This window comes from Aquarana catesbeiana, linkage group LG01, assembly GCF_042186555.1.
Source record: "Aquarana catesbeiana isolate 2022-GZ linkage group LG01, ASM4218655v1, whole genome shotgun sequence".
Classification (NCBI taxonomy): domain Eukaryota; kingdom Metazoa; phylum Chordata; class Amphibia; order Anura; family Ranidae; genus Aquarana; species Aquarana catesbeiana.
Window position 1 is genome coordinate 221769565 of NC_133324.1, and position 23395 is coordinate 221792959.

Genomic DNA, 23395 nt, shown 5'->3' on the forward strand with positions numbered 1-23395 from the left:
TGGTAAATCTGAAGACAAAAATCAGCAGAATATCTCATAGTGTGTATGGGGCTTTAGACTTCTTTTTCTTTGTAGTCACTACTCAGCCAGGTTTATATATGACAAATATAGTACCTGGCACATGTGTACTGTGCAGTACTGAGAACGGCTAAGTCAGATAGAACCAAATGCCTGTTCAGGTATTGTGGAGAATTTCATTTGAGCTTATTGTCCTTTGTCTGCCAATGGATGCATCTCTGAGGCTTCTTGGGGTAGTCTTAAGCCTAGTACACACTATCAGGTTTTTTTCGTTTAACCCAGTGGACTGAGCGAAAAAAAACAAACTGACAGCTCAGGTGAGAGCCGCTGTACTACTGATCCAACGTTAGTACAGCGATCTCCCCTCCTGAGCTATTGTGTTCTGACAGGGAGATAGCCCCCCACCAGAACACTCTGGTCAGCTCTCTCAGCCATTGGCTGAGAGCACTGATTGGGAGCTGCTAGGCTGTTGGCTTCCCAGCATGCTCATCCAACAGAAGCCAGCCAAACAGCAGCCATAAACACAGGCTGAATGTTGGCCCGTTTTTATTGAACTGGCCGATGTCGGCCAACATTTGGCCCATGTGTACTAGGCTTCAAGTGGAACTTTAGTCAGAAAATTAAGTCCTGCTAGATCACTTCAGACTGGCCCCTTTTGCAGGTATAGCTATGTAAAACATAAAAAAAAAGTCCCTATACTGTTTAAAATCCAATAATACACCGCCCCACCCTGTCCTGCACATGCTCATTTGCTCTCAATTTTTAGATATTTTCACGCACTGCTGAGTTTGTAGAGGCCAATCTGCTGACAGTCTTAAAGCAGAATTATACCCTCCTATCCTTTACAACCAAGACATCTGCTTCTGTTTGAATTGCAACTGCCATGGTGCTGCACAAGTGATCGGTTAGGACACCAGCCAATTGATGGTTTGACAGTTTGGTTGAGAACACAATCAAATCAAACTGTTTTTTGAAACTGGCAAATTGATGGGTTTAGTTCGGCTTTATGAATTACAACTGGGGCTTTGGGCTTTAGCAAAATGGCAGCCTCCAGAAAAGAGAAACAGGAACACTGCTGGAGGCAATTTACAGCACACACTCATTTTGGTAGCATAATTATTAATATAGAATGTATGTTCCTTGCTAAAGAACATTATTTTTATCAAGTTGTTATGGGTAAAGTTCCACTTTAAGTGTATCCAGTGTTTAGAAGAATGACCGAGTTTTGACACCTGCATCCATCATGCATTTTGTGTATGTAGGAAAAAATTTGAATTTTATACAAGCCCTGAAGCAAAACAAAGATTAAATAAAACCGCTAGGTTATTCAAACATTAATTCTAGCAATATAAATGAATAATGTATAGTACTAATAATAATATCAATAACCATGATTAGCATATAAGTTTGATCACAAAATTAACTAAAGAACAATACCAAGGTAATGAACATTACTATCAAACTGGGGGGGTAAACAGTCGTTTTTATAAAGCTGATATCATATTGCTAACTACAAAATAACACATTAGAACATACTGTCCGTTCTCTAGGTCCTTTACATGGCACACTGAGGCTTCCACAATGTCTTTGGGATTGGTGTAAGGATTAAGACCAATGGGTCTTTCTTCATGGTGATAATGTCGAGTTGTTCCATTTGCTTTGTATGCTAGAGGACTGGCCTTCCCATTGGGAGATAATTCTTCTTTTTCCCTTTCTTTTTCTGGAAGGACAACTTCAACTTTGACTTCCACTGCAAAAGTCACCGGCAACACACTTTAATTAATGCTTTGCAAATATTTTCATCATAAAAAAAGGGTTTCAAAAAAATTGTCAATATTAGCAACAATTTAATACACAAATATCAAGGAATGTAGACACATACACAAACAAATCAATGTTCACAACAGAAGCGGCGGATACCAGTTAACCTTACACTCTGTATGCCCATGACATGGTTTATGGTGTTCTCCTAAGGAACAAAAAAGCATATTCTATTCTGATAACTACATATAATGACAATATTCAGCATAAACATTTTTTTTTTCATATAACTTTATATGTTTTCATATTTACATGCAGACCGAGCTGTTCAAAAAAATTTCAGTAACAGAGGTTTGTAAAAATGTATAATACTGTCAAGGATGTTTAAATAGCTGCGGCATCAGCTTCTGTTAAATAAAAAGCACTCTTGACAGTGTTATAGTTTGTTTCAACAGCTGTTACTGTCGCTTTTATTAAACAGCTTGTCTGTAGGTCAACATGGAAAAAATAAAAATAAAAATGAATTCCTATACCAAATATTATCATTACATTTAATATGTCCATACCATGATCAGAATATTATATTTTGCAATAGTTATTAACGTTTCACTGGCAAAACCAGGTTTGTCTTTTTTTTTTGCACACTTAGACAACCTATATTTTAAGTAAAAATTACATTAAACTTAATTTTAATGCACCCAAACACAATATAATATACTATTTATTTGTAAAATATAAAGGATGAGGTTGTGCAATGTAGATGGATACTAAACATATCAAGGATTACCTACCACAACCTATATGCCCCGTACACACGGTCGGACTTTGTTCGGACATTTCGACAACAAAATCCTAGGATTTTTTCCGACGGATGTTGGCTCAAACTTGTCTTGCATACACATGGTCACACAAAGTTGTCGGAAAATCCGATCGTTCTAAACGCGGTGACGTAAAACACGTACGTCGGGACTATAAACGGGGCAGTGGCCAATAGCTTTCATCTCTTTATTTATTCTGAGCATGCGTGGCACTTTGTCCATCGGATTTGTGTACACACGATCGGAATTTCCGACAACGGATTTTGTTGTCGTAAAATTTTATATCCTGCTCTCAAACTTTGTGTGTCGGAAAATCCGATGGAAAATGTGTGATGGAGCCTACACACGGTCGGAATTTCCGACAACAAGGTCCTATCACACATTTTCCGTCGGAAAATCCAACCGTGTGTATGGGGCATTAGAAGTGACAGAATCAATTCTTCTACAAAGTCAAGCTTTAAAATGTAAACAAGCTCCCAGCTGCTGTAGCAGCCAGGAGCCTGTTTACAGGACAGTGCTGCTGCTGATGTATGCCTTTCCTCTGTGGCAGCAAAAGAGTTAAAGCAGCTCTGTAGTAAAAAAAATTATAGCAAACCTGTACTCGGATCATGCACATGTAGCACCCTCTAGGTAGGCTGGTGCTAGAAGTAGGATTTTTTGTAGAACAGGTAAATTTAGGCAGGCCTGTCTGGCAGCCAGGCCTGTTTGATCTGATCTGCGCTGGCTCAGGGTAGCAGCTGGTGGCTCACAGGCAGCATCACTGAGACCTCCTTCTTCTTTCTAGAGTTTGCTAGAAAGTTCTGGAAAGAGAGGAGGAGAGGTGGAGCTGCCTGGGGTGTTTTAGGAAGCCCTGACCAATCCCCAACCTGGATTGGCAGGGGGCAGGCCTCCTTAAATACCCAAGGTCAGCCCAGCTGGGGAGGAAGTGTTGGGTGGAGGAGCTGGACTGAGAGGGTGCGGAGGTGCGGAGGTTGTCAGGGCCTCAGAAGGAGCTCCCCAGTCTGGGGGGGTACCTTGGGCCTGGGCTTGGGTGCAGTCGGGACCACTTTCAAGAACACATGAACAGGTTCTGGACCAGAGGCACAAGAGAGAGCAAGGAGAGGACAACGGGAGAGAGCGCTGCTAAGAGACTCCAGGGAGAATAACTGGTCAAAGCCAGGAGGGCTGGTGAGTGAGGCACAGGAGGACTGGGGAGACATGTCTGAGAGGACTTGGAGCTTGCAGTCTGAGATGGGTGCAGAACCAGAAATGTGGTCTGTGGAGAAAGGGCAGTGGAAAGAGGCAGCTGCAGCCAGGAGGGCTGGCAGGGCCTGAAGAGGGCTAACTGGGATTAGTAGCCATATTAGGGTTTGTTAGGTCCGTTTGGAAAATGCAGATATCATATATCTGAACATTGGTATTTGAGTACCGCAAAGATTTAGCATTACTTTGCATGGCTTTGTGTCAATGTAGGTTTGCTTTGAAGCAGAGCAGTTAAATTTCACTGGCCAGGTTAAAACCTGCTCTGGAAAATGACATTTGCAAACCAAATGCTTATAGTACTTATACTTTAATATAGAGTATGTGTGTGCATCATGTTTAAGAATACCTTCTAAAGCTTGCACAGCATAGACATCTTGGAAAGTTCTACATATGGCTTATTTTATTGAATATAATTTATGTAAATGTAGAAAGGGAAATAGGACTGTTGCTCAAAGAACCCAACCAGGTTTCATTACCTTTTCCATGCAGGGCAAATTTAACGTGGAATCTAACTGCTTTCTGTTGGCACTTTTTAAGATACACTTTTTACAAATCAAATGTAAGCTAATTAAACCATTTCTTTTGAAAATTCGAAAACTCTAACTATATTTTCAAATAAGTAATTGCATTTTTTGTATTTATAATCAACAGTCAAAAATTCTGTACTTCTTAAACCATCCCCTGCTGTTACAAGAGTGAAGGGATTTGAAATTATTTTCATTATTTTGGCATAGGCTTGCTGCGAACAAGCTATATTAGTTCAAGTTTATTATAGTAAACATTCTGTGCTCATTTCAGCTGAATGTTCTGTACGTGAAAGAAACTGAAATGTAATTTTCCTTGGATTAATTGTAACCTAGAGCGTTCTTTAATCCTCCCTGCAAGAGTGCAGAATTAACATTCCTTCCAGCAGTCACCCTGCAGAGCTTCTAAGTCTGACCCAGTTTGTTGTGTGTAGCTTTATGACATATAACATGCAATGTAATATTAATGGGCTCTTACCTGGCTTGGGTTTGGAGAAGCATCCCCCCATTATGGTTTAAGCACAAAAAACTATGAAAAACACTGAACATGCAAAGGTCCCTCAAAGACAGAAGTTGGGATTCTAAGCCATATTTTAGTTGAGTAAACACTATAAGAGCCTGAAACTTAAAGTTGAGATGAAAAGTGTCCAAATGGTTGACAGAATCGGTCTCTTCATGTTAGAAGGTATCTTCATAGCCTGTGTAAGACACAAGAGTCCTGTTAGAAAGATGTACATTCAGAATATGTTTTTTTTTTAATAACACATCATCAACAGATAGCCATCATTGCCTCTAAAATGATCAAAATAGGAAATGAACAATGAGGTCAGAGTATCGACCAGTATATGACCTGCCATTTAAAAATTTTAAATACAGAGGGAGTGCTGGCAGGTGGGCTACTAAAAACACTCTGTGTGGGCAACATGACAAGATCTCTTTAAAGAAATGTTCATTTATAAGCAATTTGCACCAAATATATCATATATTTTATGTTATCAGAATAAGTAACATAGAGCTGGGAAGCAGTACTATAATATGGTAAAATGTTACATGTTGTCAGGAAGGCACTAGCCATAGTACAGATGAAGCCTCAAGATAGACAGGTGTGCAGGCACAGATGTGTGGTTGCCTGTCCACAAGCACAAAGTCGAATGCATATGCGCACACGCGCACTCAGGCGCACCCGTCTTTAATGTTGGTGCATATGAGACTATTTAGACTACAGAAGTTCTATTAGCCAGTGCTGTTTGATTTACAGCTATTACCCATGTTCCTTTATCTGTTCCTGTATTACTTCTGCGATTGACCCGGCTAGCCCTGATCCTGCTTGAACGCTACCTGCCCTGACTTTGGCCTGTCTCTGGTTTTGCTCTGCCTTCTGCTCATTCTACGTCACTGACTTCTGCTGGTATGTTGACCATTTTCTGCCTGCCATTTATGCCTGTATCTGACCATCTGTTGCTGACCTGGCTCATCTGACCTTGAATCCAGTTATCCACCCGTCCTGCTCTGCATGCTACCTGGTCCCTGCTGGTTCTGCACCGGCTACCTGCCAGCTGCATGTCAAGCACAGGCCGCCTGCCAAATCCGGGGACTGCTGTCTCTGCTGTCATCTGCTGTTCCAGCGATCTGACCTGTCTCGGGCACCTGCTACCCACTGCCATGGCTGACGGACATCTTACAGGCACTCATACCTAGCCGCGCTCTCACGGCCACTGTCGCAACATCAGTGTTCTCAGAGCCGAGGCTGTACGAGAGGCCTCCGTCTACACTTCAGGCTCTGCCACAAGGTACGTGACACATGTACATGATTCTGACCTCTTCACTTGCTATACTCATCCACTTTTTAGTAGTGGTTTCTTGTACACAGTAAATAATCATTACTTGAATAAACAACATATTTTCGAATTGTTGTTTGTTCTTGCTAAATATATTTATTATATGCTCAGTTTATAGCTCAAATTATGGTGATCCTGAAAGAAGAGAAAAAATATCTATAGTGGCCAGTAAGATTTCAACAATTTGCATAGTGCATGTTCATATTAGGGACTATTTTCACATATTTTTCATTGTTTTTTCAAGGGTTTTAACATAATCAGAATGAAGCACGCAGATATTCTGCATTATGTAACATATGGAATATCAGTAGTGCTGAATAGAAGTGAATAAATAAGAAAGGCTTATGTTTGTATTTAACATGACATGATATAGGCAAAAGCTAGCAAAAGAAACCCAAGGATGTGGTTGTTCATAGGCTGGGTGGGAAAAGGAAGGGGGGGGGGCTGTGGGTCTGTTTACATGCAGGTAGCCTAGGAAGTGTGCAGATGGTATTTTCTCAATGTACTTGCCCAAAGTACAGGGTATTGCAGTGAGCTTTAACAATATTTAGATGGGTTTAAAAGACCAAGGGGGAAAAGGCAGGAGGACAGACAAAGGGGAAAGATAATGGCAACCAATTTTAGACCCATTTCACACTGAACACCGCCCCATGCTAGCGGTAAAGCACTGCTCGATTTGGGGATGCTTTAGGGGCGTTGTGCAGGTGGGGGCGTGGTGCTTTTAACCCCAAAGAAGGGGTTAACAAGGGGTTAGAACCCGAAAAGCACTGCTCCCGCATCAATTTTTAGTGCTAAAACATCTGAAAAGTGACTTCCGTGTGAAAGGTGTCTTATGCCCCGTACACACGGTCGGATTTTCCAACGGAAAATGTGTGATAGGACCTTGTTGTCGGAAATTCCGACCGTGTGTAGGCTCCATCACACATTTTCCATCGGATTTTCCGACACACAAAGTTTGAGAGCAGGATATAAAATTTTCCGACAACAAAATCCGTTGTCGGAAATTTCGATCGTGTGTACACAAATCCGATGGACAAAGTGCCACGCATGCTCAGAATAAATAAAGAGATGAAAGCTATTGGCCACTGCCCCGTTTATAGTCCCGACGTACGTGTTTTACGTCACCGCGTTTAGAACGATCGGATTTTCCGACAACTTTGTGTGACCGTGTGTATGCAAGACAAGTTTGAGCCAACATCCGTCGGAAAAAATCCTAGGATTTTGTTGTCGGAATGTCCACAAAGTCCGACCGTGTGTACGGGGCATTAGAGTGCATTAAGAGTAAGGAAAAGATACAGGGAAGGATTGTAAGAAAGAAAGGAGGGTGCCAGGGACCCAGCTGGAAGTTTCCAATTCATGAAGCCTATTTGTTTTTCAAACTGAGAGTAAAGAGTAGACATGTGCATTTGTTTTCGTCCGAATGCATTTTCGTCCGAATTTCAGGTATTTTCATTATCGTTTAAACAAACGATAACGAAAATGCAGAATCCGAAAACCGAAAGATCCGACATAAACAAATGCTTTATTTTCATTTTCGTTGCAACAACAGTTCGATATAGATAGGAGATTCGACATGACGCTGACAATAACAATCTGTGTCTATCGAACCTGTGGTCGAATGTGCCTAACCTTAACTCTATTAGTCCAAGTTTATTCTACATAGAGAGAAAAGATTCGACGTAGAGAGAAAAGATGCGACATAGAGAGAAAAGATTCGACATAGAGAGAAAAGGTCGCTGCTGGAATTGGGTGGGGAAAGTAAAATTAAAATAATGATGATGATGAATGTTATTGGCCGATTGTAACCAAAGAGGTGGGGCAGTAAAATAGCTAGAACTAAGTAGACACATACAGCCAACTTACTTTCACTTACGATTTGCTAGCAGAGAGAGACGCACACACTGAATCATTTCAGAAGACAGTCAATCTTAGCTGGTCCGTTTGTCAGAGAACCTGAATTATTTAGCAATTAAGTATACTGTAAGCACAGCAGCAGAACAATAGTGAAGCAAGCTACAGTTCAACTTAACTTTTTCATAATAATCTGCTGCTATTGTGTTAGTGTTGTGAACTTGAAAGTGATACTAGTGTTGTGATAGCCTCAGAGGCTGACCATGTTGTGGGGGGGATTTATTATTATAGATTCTATATTATAATGCCATATCAATATCTGACACAACGTCGGATGCCGCGCCCGCCATTGCACTTGGAGATTGAGAAACGAATGTGAAAGTTGGCTGACTGTTGGGGTAGGGTAGACCATTCAACATGAACGACAAAGATTCGACAAAGCAATGAAAAGCATACAAACGTCGAATCTTTGGCTTATGGTGTCTGTCGAAAGTTCTAAGAAGATTCGACGGAGCAGCTAAACTGTACGACGCTGCAATCGTACGTTTCTGGTCAAATGCATCCGCCCATAGGCTATAGAAAAACTCTAATGTTGGTTGACTGGTAAAATAATTAATAAATATAATTATTACTAGTCGTACAACATTAGAATTCTACTACAGCTAGCTTGTAGGCGGAAAATTCGACCGGAAATGTACACGTACAGTTTAGCTGCTCCGTCGAATCTTCTTTGAACATTCGACAGACACCATAAGCCTTCAATGACAGATTTGACCTTAATTAATTTGGATTTTCGGACAAATGCAATTTTTTAACGAAAAACGCTATGCATAAAAACGAATTTCGGGAGTAACTAAATAAATGTATTTTTCGGACGAAGACGAAATTCCGAAACGAAATATTTCAGTGTGCACATGTCTAGTAAAGAGTGGTTGAGGTTCAGATTGTGGTTGCACTCTAGCCACGGGGGCCATAGTTTCTGGAATTTAAGGTGTGTGTCATGTAGTATAAGTTTCTCTAGGATGCTTGTGCCCACAATCCACTGTTTTACCTCCATTAGGTACAGAGAGGGTGGTCTCTGAGCTGTAGCTATAGTTTGAGCTTAAAAATTGAAAGTTGGCTGGGAAAAATCATCTAGGAAGAACTTGAGATGAAGGAGGGGGCGTGACCGGATGTGGGTGTGAGTGGTGGAGTGTGTGCTCTCTCCCGGTCCCAGCCCTAGGTAGATAGGCCTACCTAGCTTCGAGAACCCCCGTGGCTCCTACGCACCTCCAGGCTTTGACCTGCTAGCTACCCACTGTTTGTTTCCGACGGAGGCACAAGGGGTGGTGTGTTCGCCCAGTGGTTGTGGTGAGGGAGAGTGACCAGCCTTACAGGAGGATTTGCCGCGTTGCGGAGCTTAGCCCGGACGACTCACTACTGCAGCGTCTGGTTGCTCGGCGATGCTTTGCAGTATCGCAAGAGGTCGAGTGGTCATTAAATCCAATATGGTTGGAGATAATAGGGAATAGGGACGAAATCAGACCATTCACCACTGACAGTAACGATAATTGCGCGCGATAGTAATACTCAGAGAACGTGGTCATTAAATCCAATATGGTTGGAGATAATAGGGAATAGGGACGAAATAACTGCAAGATTAAGAGAGTTTATAGAGCATAACACGGGATCTGCATTGGAGGGTGTGATCTGGGACTCCTTAAAAGCATATCTTAGGGGGCTTCTAATCCAACAGATATCAAAGGTAAAGAAGCAAACAAGGACAAGGGAAGAGTATATTAGAGAGGAGGTTTTGGAGACAGAGAGAAATCATGTGACGGATCCAAACCCGGAAAACCGAGAAATTTGGGTAAAGAAGCAACGGGAATATAAAATGGAAAAAATTAGAATTGCTGAAAATAGGAAACTCTTCCAGAGGTAAAAGAATTTTGAGGAAGGGGAAAGAGTGGGCCGGATGTTGGCTTTACTGGCCAGAACTAATTCTCCCTCTTCAACAATCCCTATGATTAAGACAATAGGTGGGGAAATTTCGTCCGATCCTTTGGTAATCAGGGAAACATTTTTTGAATTTTACAGTGAGTTATATAAGTCACGACAGTGTCCAGAACGGGAAGAGATGGAGACATTTTTGGAGGGAGTCAAGCTGCCGGTTCTTTCGGCAATAGATATGAATAGTCTGGAAGTTCCCAAAACTCTGGAGGAATTGAGGCAAGCTGTAGTGGAGATGCCCAATCAGAAGTCCCCGGGTCCAGATGGACTGCCTTCTGAAATCTACAAACAATATGGGGAGGTGTTGGTTCCAGAGCTTTTCAAGACACTGAACTGGATGGCTACAGCCGGTAGGCTGCCCTCTTCGATGTCTGAAGCTAATATAGTATTAATCCAGAAGGAGGGGAAGGACCAACTTGACACATCTTCATATAGACCAATATCATTGTTGTGTTCTGATGTCAAGATTTTGGCAAAGGTCTTGGCAACTAGGCTAAACAAGTGTATCTCTAGTCTTATACATTTGGACCAATCTGGGTTTATACATAACAGGTCTACCAGCATAAACATTAGAAGGACATATCTGAATCTTCAGACCCCGGTAGAGAATAAGGGCTCCAGAGTTGTCTTGTCCTTGGATATTGCCAAGGCATTTGACACTCTGGAATGGGGTTATCTATGGTAGGTACTGGAGAAATATGGTTTTGGTCCCCTATTTATTAAATGGTTTAAAATATTATATCAACACCCTAGCGCCAGATTAAAAATCAACAACGAATATTCGGAAAAGTTATCCCTTGAGAGGGGTACAAGACAGGGGTGTCCGTTGTCACCCCTGTTGTTCACCCTAGCAATAGAGCCTTTTGCTGAGGTAGTGAGAAACTCACCTGGTTTACAGGGGTATAAAAGAAAATCGGGCGAAGAAAGAATAGCATTATATGCTGATGACGTTTTACTCTTTCTGGGTGATATGGGGCCATCATTAGTAAAAGCGATGCAGTTGGTGGAAGGATTTGGGAGACTCTCGGAGTTGATAGTCAATTGGGAGAAGTCTATGCTTCTCCCGGATGACTCGACCACTGGCTCTCACCCTCAGGGTATACCCCGTTTTAAAATAATGGAGAAGATTAAATATCTGGGTATAGTTTTGTCTAACAACCCAAATCACTGTATTAGAGATAACTTAGCTCCACTACTAGAGAAATTTAAAAGGAAGAGGGACATTTGGTGTCGACTCCCTTTATCTGTGGCAGGCCGAGCTAATCTGGTCAAAATGATTTGGATGCCATATATATACTCCACTACTCCCCGGTTTGGATCAGAAGAGATTGGTTTGTAAAAATAAACTCTCTCTTCCGAGAGTTAATATGGAGGAAGGGTCAGGCCAGGATTAGCCTACAAACCTTGCAGCGTCCTGCTAGGGAGGGGGGATTGGTGGTTCCCCATCCATATAGGTACGTTCTGGCTGCTCAGTTGCAGCATTTGGGGGGTTGCGAGTCCCTGGGAGAGGCGAATACTAGTGGGAAAATTATGTTAGGCAACCCACATAAATCTTTAGCAGGGGCGTTGGAGGCCAGGTCACTTCAATGCGAGTTTCCAACATAAAAGATGGTTACCAAAGTTTGGCAGTCAGTTAAGAAGGAGATGGGATACAAGGGCCTTACTGAGTTTTCACCTATATGGCATAATAAGCAGTTGCAGGAGTTACAATCTATAGAGAAAAATAGGTTGTGGGAAGGACACGGTATATATAGGTTGGTCCAATTGTTCGATGGTTATATTTTAAAGTCTTTCACTGACTTAGGACGGGAGTTTGGAATTCCAAAGGAAACCTTTTACTGTTACCTTCAGATCAGGCATGCTTTGGATAAACAATTTAGGACTAAGGCATTGGAATGGTGTAAAGCACCGCTTCTTAACAAAATAGCTCGGATAACCAGCTCCAAGGGCTTAATATCAGTGATTTATGGACAATTGACGGCCAGAATGACAAGGTTACAAATACTCTCACGCACCGGGGGGGGGGGTGGTAGGCTGATGTGGGGGAGTTGGCAGATGATCAGTGGGGTAGGATTCTGGAGCTTGGCCCGCTGGTGTCTGTCTCTCCGTGGCAGCGGGCTTCGCACCTCTTACTGGTGCACAGAGCTTACTACACTCCCAAGAAGATGCATAGGTTTGGTCAAAGAACGGATGACAAGTGCCCCAGATGTCTAGAGATGGGGGATCTTATTCATATGATGTGGAGATGCCCGAAATTAGTTAGATAGTGGTCCGAGATCCTAAACATTATTGAAACCAGGTTTGGGATTAGATTGGAATTTGAGGCCAAGATATGCGTGCTGGGTTTAGTTAGACAGAATATCGAGAATGGTAACACAGTTACAGCAGTGGTAAGATGTCTATACCAATCGAGGAAGCTGATAGCGCAATCCTGGCTGTTAGTGGCGCCCCCTACCCCGGAAGAATGGGTTAGAACAATAGATGTTTTGGTGAGAACAGAAAAGACAATTTACACTAGAAGGGGAAGCTATAGGAAATATATAAAGATTTGGAAGCTATGGCTTCAAGGAATCAATAATACTTTATGAAATTCTAAAGAAGGCTTGTAGGAACTCTGTGGTTTCGAGGGTAACACAGTGGGAATAGATGAAATGAGAGATAAATAATAAACTCCTAACCGGTTAATATGGTATGATAAGTTCAAGGTTAGGGTCTATTAAGAGTGACAAATGGGTTAGGGCAGGGGGAGGGTTATAGGGTTATAGGGGAGTGGGGAGGGGTGGGTATGTTTAGGGATATGTTAAAGGAAAATATGGCTATTGTAATGATAACCATTTGAGACAATGTGTGGATGGTTAATGGTTTTTAAACGTATTATGTGATACTTTTTTTGTAAATTGTATAGTCTTAAATTTAATAAAAAGGATATAAATAAAAAAAAATAAAAAAAATGAAAGTTGTTAGCTTCATATTAGTCACAACAGTTTTCTGATGGCCTGATCTTAAAAATCTAAGCCCAAAAACAAAAATGTAATATACTGCAGCTTGCCAATCCTTGAATGCGGTGGCTGCATTTGTTTTCTTTTTTGGGGGCTGTTTGCCAGTTGCTTTCATCTGGTGACCCTACCATTAAAACACTCCCTGTATTTCGTGTATCAATGCTCACTCGCTGTGCTGTCGCTATATAGGAGAACCACTGTCATTAACTGCAGGACAGAAAGTATGTTAGGACAACTGAACACCTCCCCCTCTCCTCATCTCCTTAACAAAGGGGGAAGTGTTCTGTAGAGCACACAGTTGAACCGGGCAGGTATGAAAATACTGCTTCAGAAAGAGTACACAAGAACTTACATACTCACAAGAATTTTAGACAGGATACACAGATATTTTTTGCGCTTATTAAACAGATAACAAAAAACACTTTCAATAGTATATTGAAAAACTAAAAAAGGGAGCAAATAAGAATAGTTATTACGGTTTACATACACAATTAATAGTATAATATAATTATATATTATATATAATTTATACCTGATCCACAAAATATCTGCCCATCAATGGTTACCCTAAGGCAGGCAGAACATTATTAATTAAATAATTCCTACTGGTTGAACAAAAGAAAATTCATCAATTCCTTCATCCACATACTCAATCTTGATGGGGGAACCCCTCCCGCAGAGCTGTTGTATTCTGACAGTGGGGGGGCCTCCCTGCTGTCAGAAAACAGTCATCAGCACCGCCAGCTATAGCCGACGGCACTCATCGACTGAACATTTTCCAACAAGCTCAATCTTGATCGACTTCTGTACAACCAGCCTGCCCATAGAAGTATCGAAATTCAGTCTTTGTTGAACCACGAAATTTTGATCCATCTATGGCTGGCTTAAGCTACACACGAAAAAAAAATCATCTGGAATTGTATTGTTTCATCATCTATTTAGCAGGAAATGTCAGCACATTTTATAAAAATGGTCAGGCTCCTAAAGTACCAGTTACAGCAAAGCTCCAGCATTGTCTAACAAGAGTCAGCAAAACCTACCTTAACAAATGAAGGAAATGTGAATGTTAGAAGTGATGAGGAGACATGCACATTATCTGTCTCCCCTAGTACAATGGCAAGAAGCTGGGAAGTCAACATAGCATTGTTTAACTTTTTAAAACGTCACCTCCCAGAGGGTTTATTTGCTAAAGCAAATGGTACCAAGTATTAAAATCCTTGGCTAAGGGCCGGCAACCTTGGAACGAGGACAATTTAATCCCAGCTTTAATTCTGCCTTTCTTAAAAGCGACCTGTCTGCAAGTGACCATTTTTCTAAGTATTTCGTTTTCCAATACTAATCCTCTGGGGGTTGCACAAAGTCACATACACTTATAAAGGCTTTACTTGTTCTACTATGCTATTATTGTCTGAGCTGCAGATTTTCCTGTGTTCTTTTGTTGTATCTAGATACCAAGTGGACCTGTTATATTATCTAAAACTTACATTTTAGTGACTAGCTTAATTGATGAATACAAGTATACATTTAAGGCATTTTGAAAAATATTCACTTCATTAATAAATTATTTAGTCATGTGATAACAATGACCATTGTCCTTCATCTTTTAGTACATAAAAAATAGTTTATATGTGTATTTATTATGACCTTTAGTAACAGACAGCACCAGGCTACTAATTAGAGTAGTTATACTAATCCTTTTGTATTGAACAGTATTGTAACTGTACTGTCTCCCTTAAGGCTGGGTTCACACCTATGCAAATTGGTTTCTCCGCATCCAATTCGCATGGTAGGAAACTGTGACCGGATTTGCACAGGAGTCCTGTGCGTCTTTTGGTCCATTTCAGGTCCAATTTCAGCCCAAAATTTGGGCTGAAATTGGACCTGAAACGGTGAACGGGGACACACCGGACCCCTGCTGGGAGCCGCATGCGGCAATAGTGTGAACCCAGGCTTAATGTGTAAAGCACTGTGCAAACCGTTGGCTATAAAAATCCTGAATAATAATAATAACAGCATCTTCAGAGATAAAAAATAAAACTTTCCATAGACACGAAACAGTTTCCCAATACAGTTATTTTCTAATGTTTGGATCACTAATTGACACAATGTATGAGTAGAATATTTTTACTGAACTTGGTTTTACAGCAAAGTTAGGCAGCCCACAGAACATGAACAAAGAAAAATTAAGAAACGGGGGGGGGGGGGGGGGGGGCGCCTCTAAGTGTAGTATTAAAACAGTATCATTTATTGCACAAGATTAAAAACACTCACAAGATATAAGTGGGAGTAATGCTCGTCATAAGTATGTAGTCCTGGCAGTTCTACTGCGTCCCACAGGCTCCTCGCACGATCCGGGTAGCTGAGAGAGGTTCTGGTGTGTAAGGATGAGCTCCGGTGTGTTCGCATGCTACACGTGCCGAGCTCGCCAGGAAGTCGGCAATGCGCTGCGCTAATCACAGGCAGTGAGACATTTCCCGATCTCTGCAGCCGCACATCGGGAAATGTCTCACTGCTTGTGATTAGCACTGTACAGTGCCAACTTCCTGGCGAGCTCTGCACGTGCAGCATGCGAACACGCCGGAGCTCATCCTTACTGGTGTGATGTTGTGCTGAATAGCTTTACATTCAGGAAAACCAGGAAGTAGTCAGCTCCATGCTATCCAGCTTGAACCAGAAGAGGAAATTATGTCACCAGCAGGGGGTGGGAGGAAGGGGTCAGCACTGTCTCTGTGGAATGAAAGGCTACGCGCTCGGAGTTTACAGCTCCTTCTACTGGCCTCTGAGCCCTTGAGACAGTCCTGACCCCTTCCTCCCGTCCCCTGCTGGTGACATCATTTCCTCTTCAGGTGCAAGCTGGACAGCATGGAGCTGACTACTTCCTGGTTTTTCCTGAATGTACAGCTATTCAGCACAACATCACACCAGAATCTCTCCCAGCTACCCGGATCATGCGATGGACCCGTGGGACGCAGCAGAACTGCCAGGACTACATACTTAAGACGAGCATTACTCCCACTTATATCTTGTATGTGTTTTTAATCTTGTGCAAGAAATTATACTGTTTTAATACTACACTTAGGGGCACCCCCCCTCCCCCGTTTCTTTTATATGTTTTGCAGAGTTGCTGGACACACTCTGAGGGTGGCTGCCTCTTTTTAAATCACCCCCTTACCGTGGTTCAACTTTGCTTTTACCTAAAGACTGACTAATCAATTGTACATTATTACAAACTAAGGGCATTGCCTCCTGGAGTGCCAGATACCCAATTTACCTCCAAAAGAAAAATTATTAGATTCCCTTATCCAAATATTTGAAGTGGATGGGCAATCTTCCCGCCATGGCTTTGTATTATGGTAGAAGGGAGACTTCCCTGCTGTCAGAACACACAGTGCTGCTGGCTACAGCTGGTGGTGCTGATCGAGCAGAAATTTTCCAGCAGGGAGGTTGTATAGACATTAATAAGTAGATCAACTTTTGTACAACTATACATACATGGATCGAAATTTGGCCAGTCTCTGCTGAAAGGGTCGAATTTTGATCCATGTATGGCTGGCTTTACTGAGTTTGCTGTTGCTAAAATTTAAATTTAAAATTAAATTTTAAAAGTTTCACCTTGTTGCCTGCTTAGGTTAAATTCGCCTGAAAAATAAAAACAGATAGCTTTATTTTATATCAGAGCCAATTAAGCAGGCCAGAGATTATACAATTTTCTTTCCGTCCACCAAGGGTGAAAGGAAAAAAAATTGCTTGGTTCCCACATCAACACAGTAAGTATTGATGGGGGATACCTCCCTTAGCGCTATGGTGTTCTGCTGGCAGGGAGCCTTCATGTGATCACATGCAAAAAATCCGACAGGTTGTATCGAAGTTGATCGTACAACCAGCCTGCCCATAGATGGATTGAATTTTAGTCAGTTCAGCAGGGATCCATCTATGGTCGGCTTTAGCCATTTGCCTGCTGGGCACCCGCTTCTTGCCCAGGCCAATTTTAGGCTCTCAGTGCTGTCACACTTTGGATGCCAATAGTCATGCAACACTAAACCCAAACAACATCTCTATCATTTGTTTTGAGACACATAGAGCTTTATTTTGGAGGTATTTAATCACCACTGGGTTTTTTTGGTAATAAAGTAAATTTTCTCCTTCAATAATGTACGCTGATGAGGCTGCACTAATAGACACTGATAGGCTACAATGATGAGGCGGCACTGATGAGGCTGCACTGTTATGCGGCACTCAGGCATGTACTGCCCATCGGGACTACCGGGAGTTTCTCTGTAAGCCGATGGCTCAGTGAGCCAGTTTCAGTGACAGCCAGCGGCGTCGCTAGGGGGTGGCTTTTAGGCCTATAGCCCCGAATCTGGGGCCCATATTCCCGAGTCACAGGGGTCCCCAACAACAGGCCCACTACCAGGCCGTGGCCTCTCTGCAGCTGTGCAGCGGGCAACAAGGGAGAGCCAGGTGGGTGAGAGAGCAGAGAGATGACATCTCTCACCACCTGCCCTGCATCACTGCTGTTCCATCCTCACTGTGCAGCCAGAGAGAGATTACATCATCTCTCACTGCCTGTCCTCTCTCGGGTGACCCTGATGTAAGAAGTGGCTCTCTGAGGACTCTGACATAAGGAGGGGCTCTCTGGGGACCCTTATGTAAGTGGGGGGGCTCTCTGGGAACCCTGTTGTAAGTGAGGGGGCTCTCTGGGGATCCTGTTGTAAGGCGGGCTCTCTGTGGACCCTGATGTAAGGGGGGGCTCTCTGGGAAATCTGGTGTAAGGGGGGCTTTCTGGGGACCCTGATGTAAGGAGGAGGCTCTCTGGGGACCAGTGGCAGCTGGTGCTCAAAATTTTTGGGGGGGCACAAACAAACTAAAAAATACTGAAACCATCATATGCAGCCATTTGTGCCCATTTGTGCCCATCATATGCAGTAATTTGTGCCCATCATATGTAGCCATTGTGCCCATCATATGTAGCCATTGTGCCCATCATATGCAGCCATGTGTGCCCATCATATGCAGCCACGTGTGCCCATCATACGCAGCCACTTGTGTCAATCATATGCAGCCACTTGTGCCCATCATATGCAGCCACTTGTGCCCATCACATGCAGCCACTTGTGCCCATCATATGCAGCCACTTGTGCCCATCATATGCAGCCACTTGTGCCCATTAAATGCAGCCACTTGTGCCCATCATATGCAGCCACTTATACCCAACATACACAGCCATTGTGCCCATCATATGCAGCCACTTGTGCCCATCATATGCAGCCACTTGTGCACATCAATTGCCGCCACTGTGCCCATCAAACACAGCCACTGCGCCATATCAAATGCTGCCAGTGTGCCCCCCACCGGCTGCACTTACCTGTCTCGGTGGGACAGCTCTTCGATGTCTTCTCCTGTTCTCTCTTCCCATCCTCTGCTATGATTGGACGCCTGGCGTCTAATCACAGCGCCTGTCATTTCAGCCATTTAGGTGACGGGTAACAGATCTGAGCATCTGATTGGCGGAGAGGCGGTTTAGTGTTAGGAAAGCGAATATTCATTCGCTTTTCTAACACAGATGAGTGACCTGCGAGCGCCCAGCATGGCGTTCGCAGGTCATCTTTTTTGATGCCTATTAGAGCCTATGGCTCCAATCAGGTGCTACAAAACCACCCCCCGCCGCTGTAATTCAGGGGCCGGGCGCCTGAATAGAGGGTGGCAGTGGCGGCCATGGATAGATTCATGCAATGCATGAATCTATCTATTGGTGCTAGAGGGGGTGGCAGGAGAGAGGGGGCGGTGCCCCGTGCACCCTTATGGATGCACCTCCACTGCTGGGGACCCTCATGCAAGGAGGAGGCTCTCTGGGGACTCTGATGTAAGTGGGGGCTCTCTGGGGACCCTGATACAAGACTAAGGCTCTCTGGACACTCTGATGTAAGGGGGGCTCTCTAGGGACTATGATGTAAGGGAGGCTCTCTGGGGACCCTGATGTAAGGAGGGGCTCTCTGGGGACCCTGATGTAAGGAGGGGCTCTCTGGGGACCCTGATGTAAGGGGGAGGTTTTTTTTTTTTTGCACAATTGCGTATAGGTTATATACTGTTTTTGTGCATGTTTGCAAAATTAAAGTGGCCCGGTCTGGATGAAGTCCAGGGCCACATTTTTGACCCAGTCCAGCCCTGGCAGCACTGATGGACACTGATAGGCTGCAGTGATGAGGCGGCACTGATAGGCACTGATGATGAGACACTGATTAGGCTGCACTGATTTGCAGTACTGATGGACACTCATAGGGGCACTGATAGGCACTGACAGACATCACTGATGGACACTTACAAGCAGCACTGGTTGGCACTGATTGGCAGCACTGGTGGGCACTGTTGGGGCTGCACTGATAATCGAGACACTAATGATCAGTACCCTGGTTATCAGTGTAGCTGTCCCCTGAGTCGATTGCCACTGTCAGCGTGAGGAGAGGATTGCAGATAACTGGCAATTCCGGTCTACACTGTGATCAGCTGTAATTAGATGCAGCTGGTCACATGGTAAAGGGCCTCTGTAATCTCCTTGAAATGCGTTCCACACTGTGATGTCTTATGCCGTGTACACATGGGCGGACTGGTCCGACAGACTTTCCGGCGGACTTTCGATGGACTTTTGACAGACTTCCGACGGACTTTTTAATGAACGCACTTGCCTACACACGATCACACCAAAGTCCGATGGATTCGTACGTGATGACGTACACTGGACTAAAATAAGGAAGTTGATAGTCAGTAGCCAATAGCTGCCCTAGCGTCGGTTTTTGTCTGCTGAACTAGCATACAGACGAGTGGATTTCTGGGTCCAGCAGAGTTACGACGTAAAGATTTGAAGCATGTTCCAAATCTAAAGTCCGTCAGATTTTCGACTGGAAAAGTCCGCTGAAGGTCCGATGAAGCCCACACATGATCAGATTGTCCGCCAGACTCGGTCCGTCGGACCAGTCCGGTCGAAAAGTCCGCTCGTGTGTACACTGCATAACCCCCACCACACTGCATCCGATGAGCTGCCTACTGCCTGCAGCCAGGGCAGCCCTATAGAGCCCTAGTGACTTTGCGGTGACTCTCAGTGCCGCTGGACTGTCTCCCATGGTATTGATATTTGTGAGTGTATATTTTTGTTCCATTAACAAATGTAAATCCTTTTAATACTACACTATGGTGGTGTTGATGCTGCTGTTTCCTGTTTTTGCACATTAGATGTACCCCAGCAATGGCTGCATGGCTTTTCTTAGGGTGGGTTTCATAATGATGACAACATTGGCTCATGTCTGCATATTGTGCATTGAAATGTCTAAGAGGACAATTGGTAGACAGGGACAGAGAGTTTCACACTATAATAGGAAGTTCCTGAACAAGGACCTTCACGTCAAAAGCCATATTATATGTTAACAAAAGCTACATTAAAACATTGAAAATGACTTTTAAAATGACATTAACATGTTAGATCTTATATTAGATTTTAGTGATTTGTTTTCATATACTGTAAGCAATGTGCATTTTTTGCATGCATTTCAAAGTTTATCATTCAAAAGACCATGTCTGTCCAAAAATTTCAAGCATGTCTGATGGGTTTATTAGATAATATTTACAGGCTGAGGCCATCAATTATGGTCATTACAGAATTTTAAAGCGGTTGTATACCCCTGTAGGTGATTTTTACTTACAGGTAAGCCTATAATAAGGCTTACCTGTAGGTAAAATTAATATCTCTTAAACCTGTACGGTTTAGGAGACATTCACCTTGCATGTAGCCGCTGATGTCAGCGGCGCATGCACTCTGAAGGTCCGGTGGATGCTTACGGAAAATCAGAGCTCCTTGCCAGAAAGAGGACTCGGCTACTCACCGGAGTGGCCGGAGCCGCAAAAACGGAAGAAACGCCGAGGGAACATGTCAGCTCTCTCAGCGGTGACCGGGAGGCAATGCTGGTGCTTCGTTCTAAGGTAAGAATTTCGTAATGAGCTAGTATGCGGTGCACACTAGCTCATTATGCCTTTACCTTACAGGTTTTTTTTGCTGGTATACAACCGCTTTAAGTCTGCAGTTGTTTTAATGGTCAAGTCTAAATTCATCAACTCTGGTGGCATCCAATTTATTTTATGGTCTCCCTAAGTATTAGTCATATATTGGCTTGTACAATGTGGACATCCTAGCTTAAATTTCAAGTTTGCTTATGAAAAAATTACAGGTGAAAGAAACTTACATTGTTAGTATTTTAGAAGGAAGAAAAGCCTAATTAGATAAATTCTTTTAAAAAATGTAAAAGCCTAGCTTGCCTAACCTGTACAAAAAAAATCTGTATACTTACCTATTTATAGTCCCTTCTGGTCCAGTCATGTGATCCTGCAGCTCTATGTAAGGAAGTGCTTGATGACAGCTCTGAGTGGTGACATCACCTATAAGTACCCACAGCCCAGACGTTGTTGACTCTCTCTCCTCTCCCCTGCAGCAGCTGCTCACTGACACAGAGGAGCCAGAGCTGCGGGATCATGTGACCAGTGCAGATTAAAGATAGGTACAACGGTTAGGTAGGAAAGGTGGGGGGCGGGGGGGGGAGATATAGTTAGGCTTTTCTTCCCGTTTAAGTTTTCTTGTTTGCTGGCTTCATGGTGATAATGCACACTGCCTTCTAGCCCCTGTGTGTGCATAGCGCAATCAAATAACCGAGTTGGGACAGCATCAACTTTCATCAGACAAATCAATAGCTTCTTGCATAAAATTCTGTTGATATTTAGACTGTATTCAGCTTGCTGAAGTGTTTTTTAACTTATTCCTTTGGACTGTAGCCTTTTAAGAAAAACAAGACTATGCAAAATGTGCACATCTCTGTATTACTATAACAAGACTAATAAAGTGGTATTAAACCCAAAAGCAATGATTAATAAAATTTGCCGTTTACAATTGCTCACATGCGATGTCTGCTTTCGCTTTCTTTTTTAGGCTTTCTTTCTTTTATTTTCATCTGGCGACCCAACTAGTAGGTCTGTTGTTTTTTTAAAAGAACAAGCAATCCAGCAGAATTACAGAGATGACACAAACTGCTTAACACTGATAGGGGTGCTTACAATGATCAGCGTTTATTTATTTTTGTAAAACCTTTATCCCAAAAGGAAAAAAACTGTTTGCTGTAGCTGCCTATAAAAAAATAGCTGGAGTTTGGCTTAAATTTGTTAGTCTATTAACAGCAGTAATAAATCCAAAAGCAAACATTTAACCACTTCAGCCCCGGAAGGATTTACCCCCTTATTGACCAGGCCATTTTTTGGGATACAGCACTGCGCCGCTTTAACTGACAATTGCGCGATGTTCTACCCTAACAAAATTAATGTTCTTTTTTCCCCACAAATAGAGCTTTCTTTTGGTGGTATTTAATCACCTCTGCAGTTTTTATTTTTTTGCGCTATAAACAAAAAACGACCGACAATTTTGGAAACAGACCAAAAAAAGTTTTAATTTCTGCTATAATACATATCCAAAAAAAATATTTAAAAAAATATATATTCATCAGTTTAGGCCAATATGTATTCTGCTACAAATTTTTGTTAAAAAAATTAATAAAAATATTGATTGGTTTGCGCAAAAGTCATTGCGTCTACAAAATAGGGGATAGAATAATGGACTTTTATTTATTTGTTATATTTTTACTAGTAATGATGACGATCTGCGATTTTTAGCGGGACTGTGCCATTGCGGCGAACAAATCTGACCCCAAGTGACACTTTTTGGGGAACAGTGACATTATTACAGTGATCAGTGCTAAAAAATGGACTAATCAATGTATAAATGACACTGGCAGGGAAGAGGTTAACACTAGGGAGGCAATTAAGGGGTTAACTGTGTTCCCTGGGTGTGTTCTAACTGTGTGGGGGATGGGCTTACTGGGACAACACAGAGCATGAACACACAAAGCCGTGGATTGGGAGCAAGCCTGCTCGGGTGCCCCCAGAGCAAGCTGCTTGCTCTAGGGGCACTCGGCAGGAGGGAGAGGCCAGAAGCAACGGGAGGGAGGGGCCCAAGAGGGAGAGGATCAGGGCTGCTCTGTGAAAAACCACTACACAGAGTAGGTAAGTATAACATATTTTTTTGTGTTTTTTTTTGTTTTTTGTTTTTTTTTAACATTACTTTAATGTACATATTAACTGTGTGTGGGGAACTGTGACAAACACTTTGGCGAAATCCAAGCATACTTTGTTCTTTCATAAATTCATGCAGATTATTGCGTGAAATATTATTTTCTAGCAAAACCTTTCTATATGGTTCTTTATTAAACTGTAAAGTAAATTCCAGACTATAGAAGTCAAAGTAACCGGTCTGTAGTTACTTGGTA

The 23395-nt window shown here is 42.7% G+C and overlaps 1 protein-coding gene across 4 annotated transcripts in view; it reads right to left on the reverse strand.

Annotated features, from left to right (window-relative positions):
• AIFM3 (AIF family member 3) overlaps positions 1–23395 on the reverse strand; it is a 148573-nt gene that overhangs the window by 93946 nt on the left and 31232 nt on the right. For all 4 annotated transcript variants that reach the window (XM_073625177.1, XM_073625172.1, XM_073625164.1 and 1 more), the window contains exons 2-3: positions 4842–5061; positions 1555–1768 (exon numbers count right to left, since the gene is read on the reverse strand). In XM_073625177.1, coding sequence (XP_073481278.1) covers positions 1555–1768; positions 4842–4872 — 245 coding nt within the window. In that variant the 5' untranslated portion in view covers positions 4873–5061. The remainder of the gene's footprint in view (positions 1–1554; positions 1769–4841; positions 5062–23395) is intronic.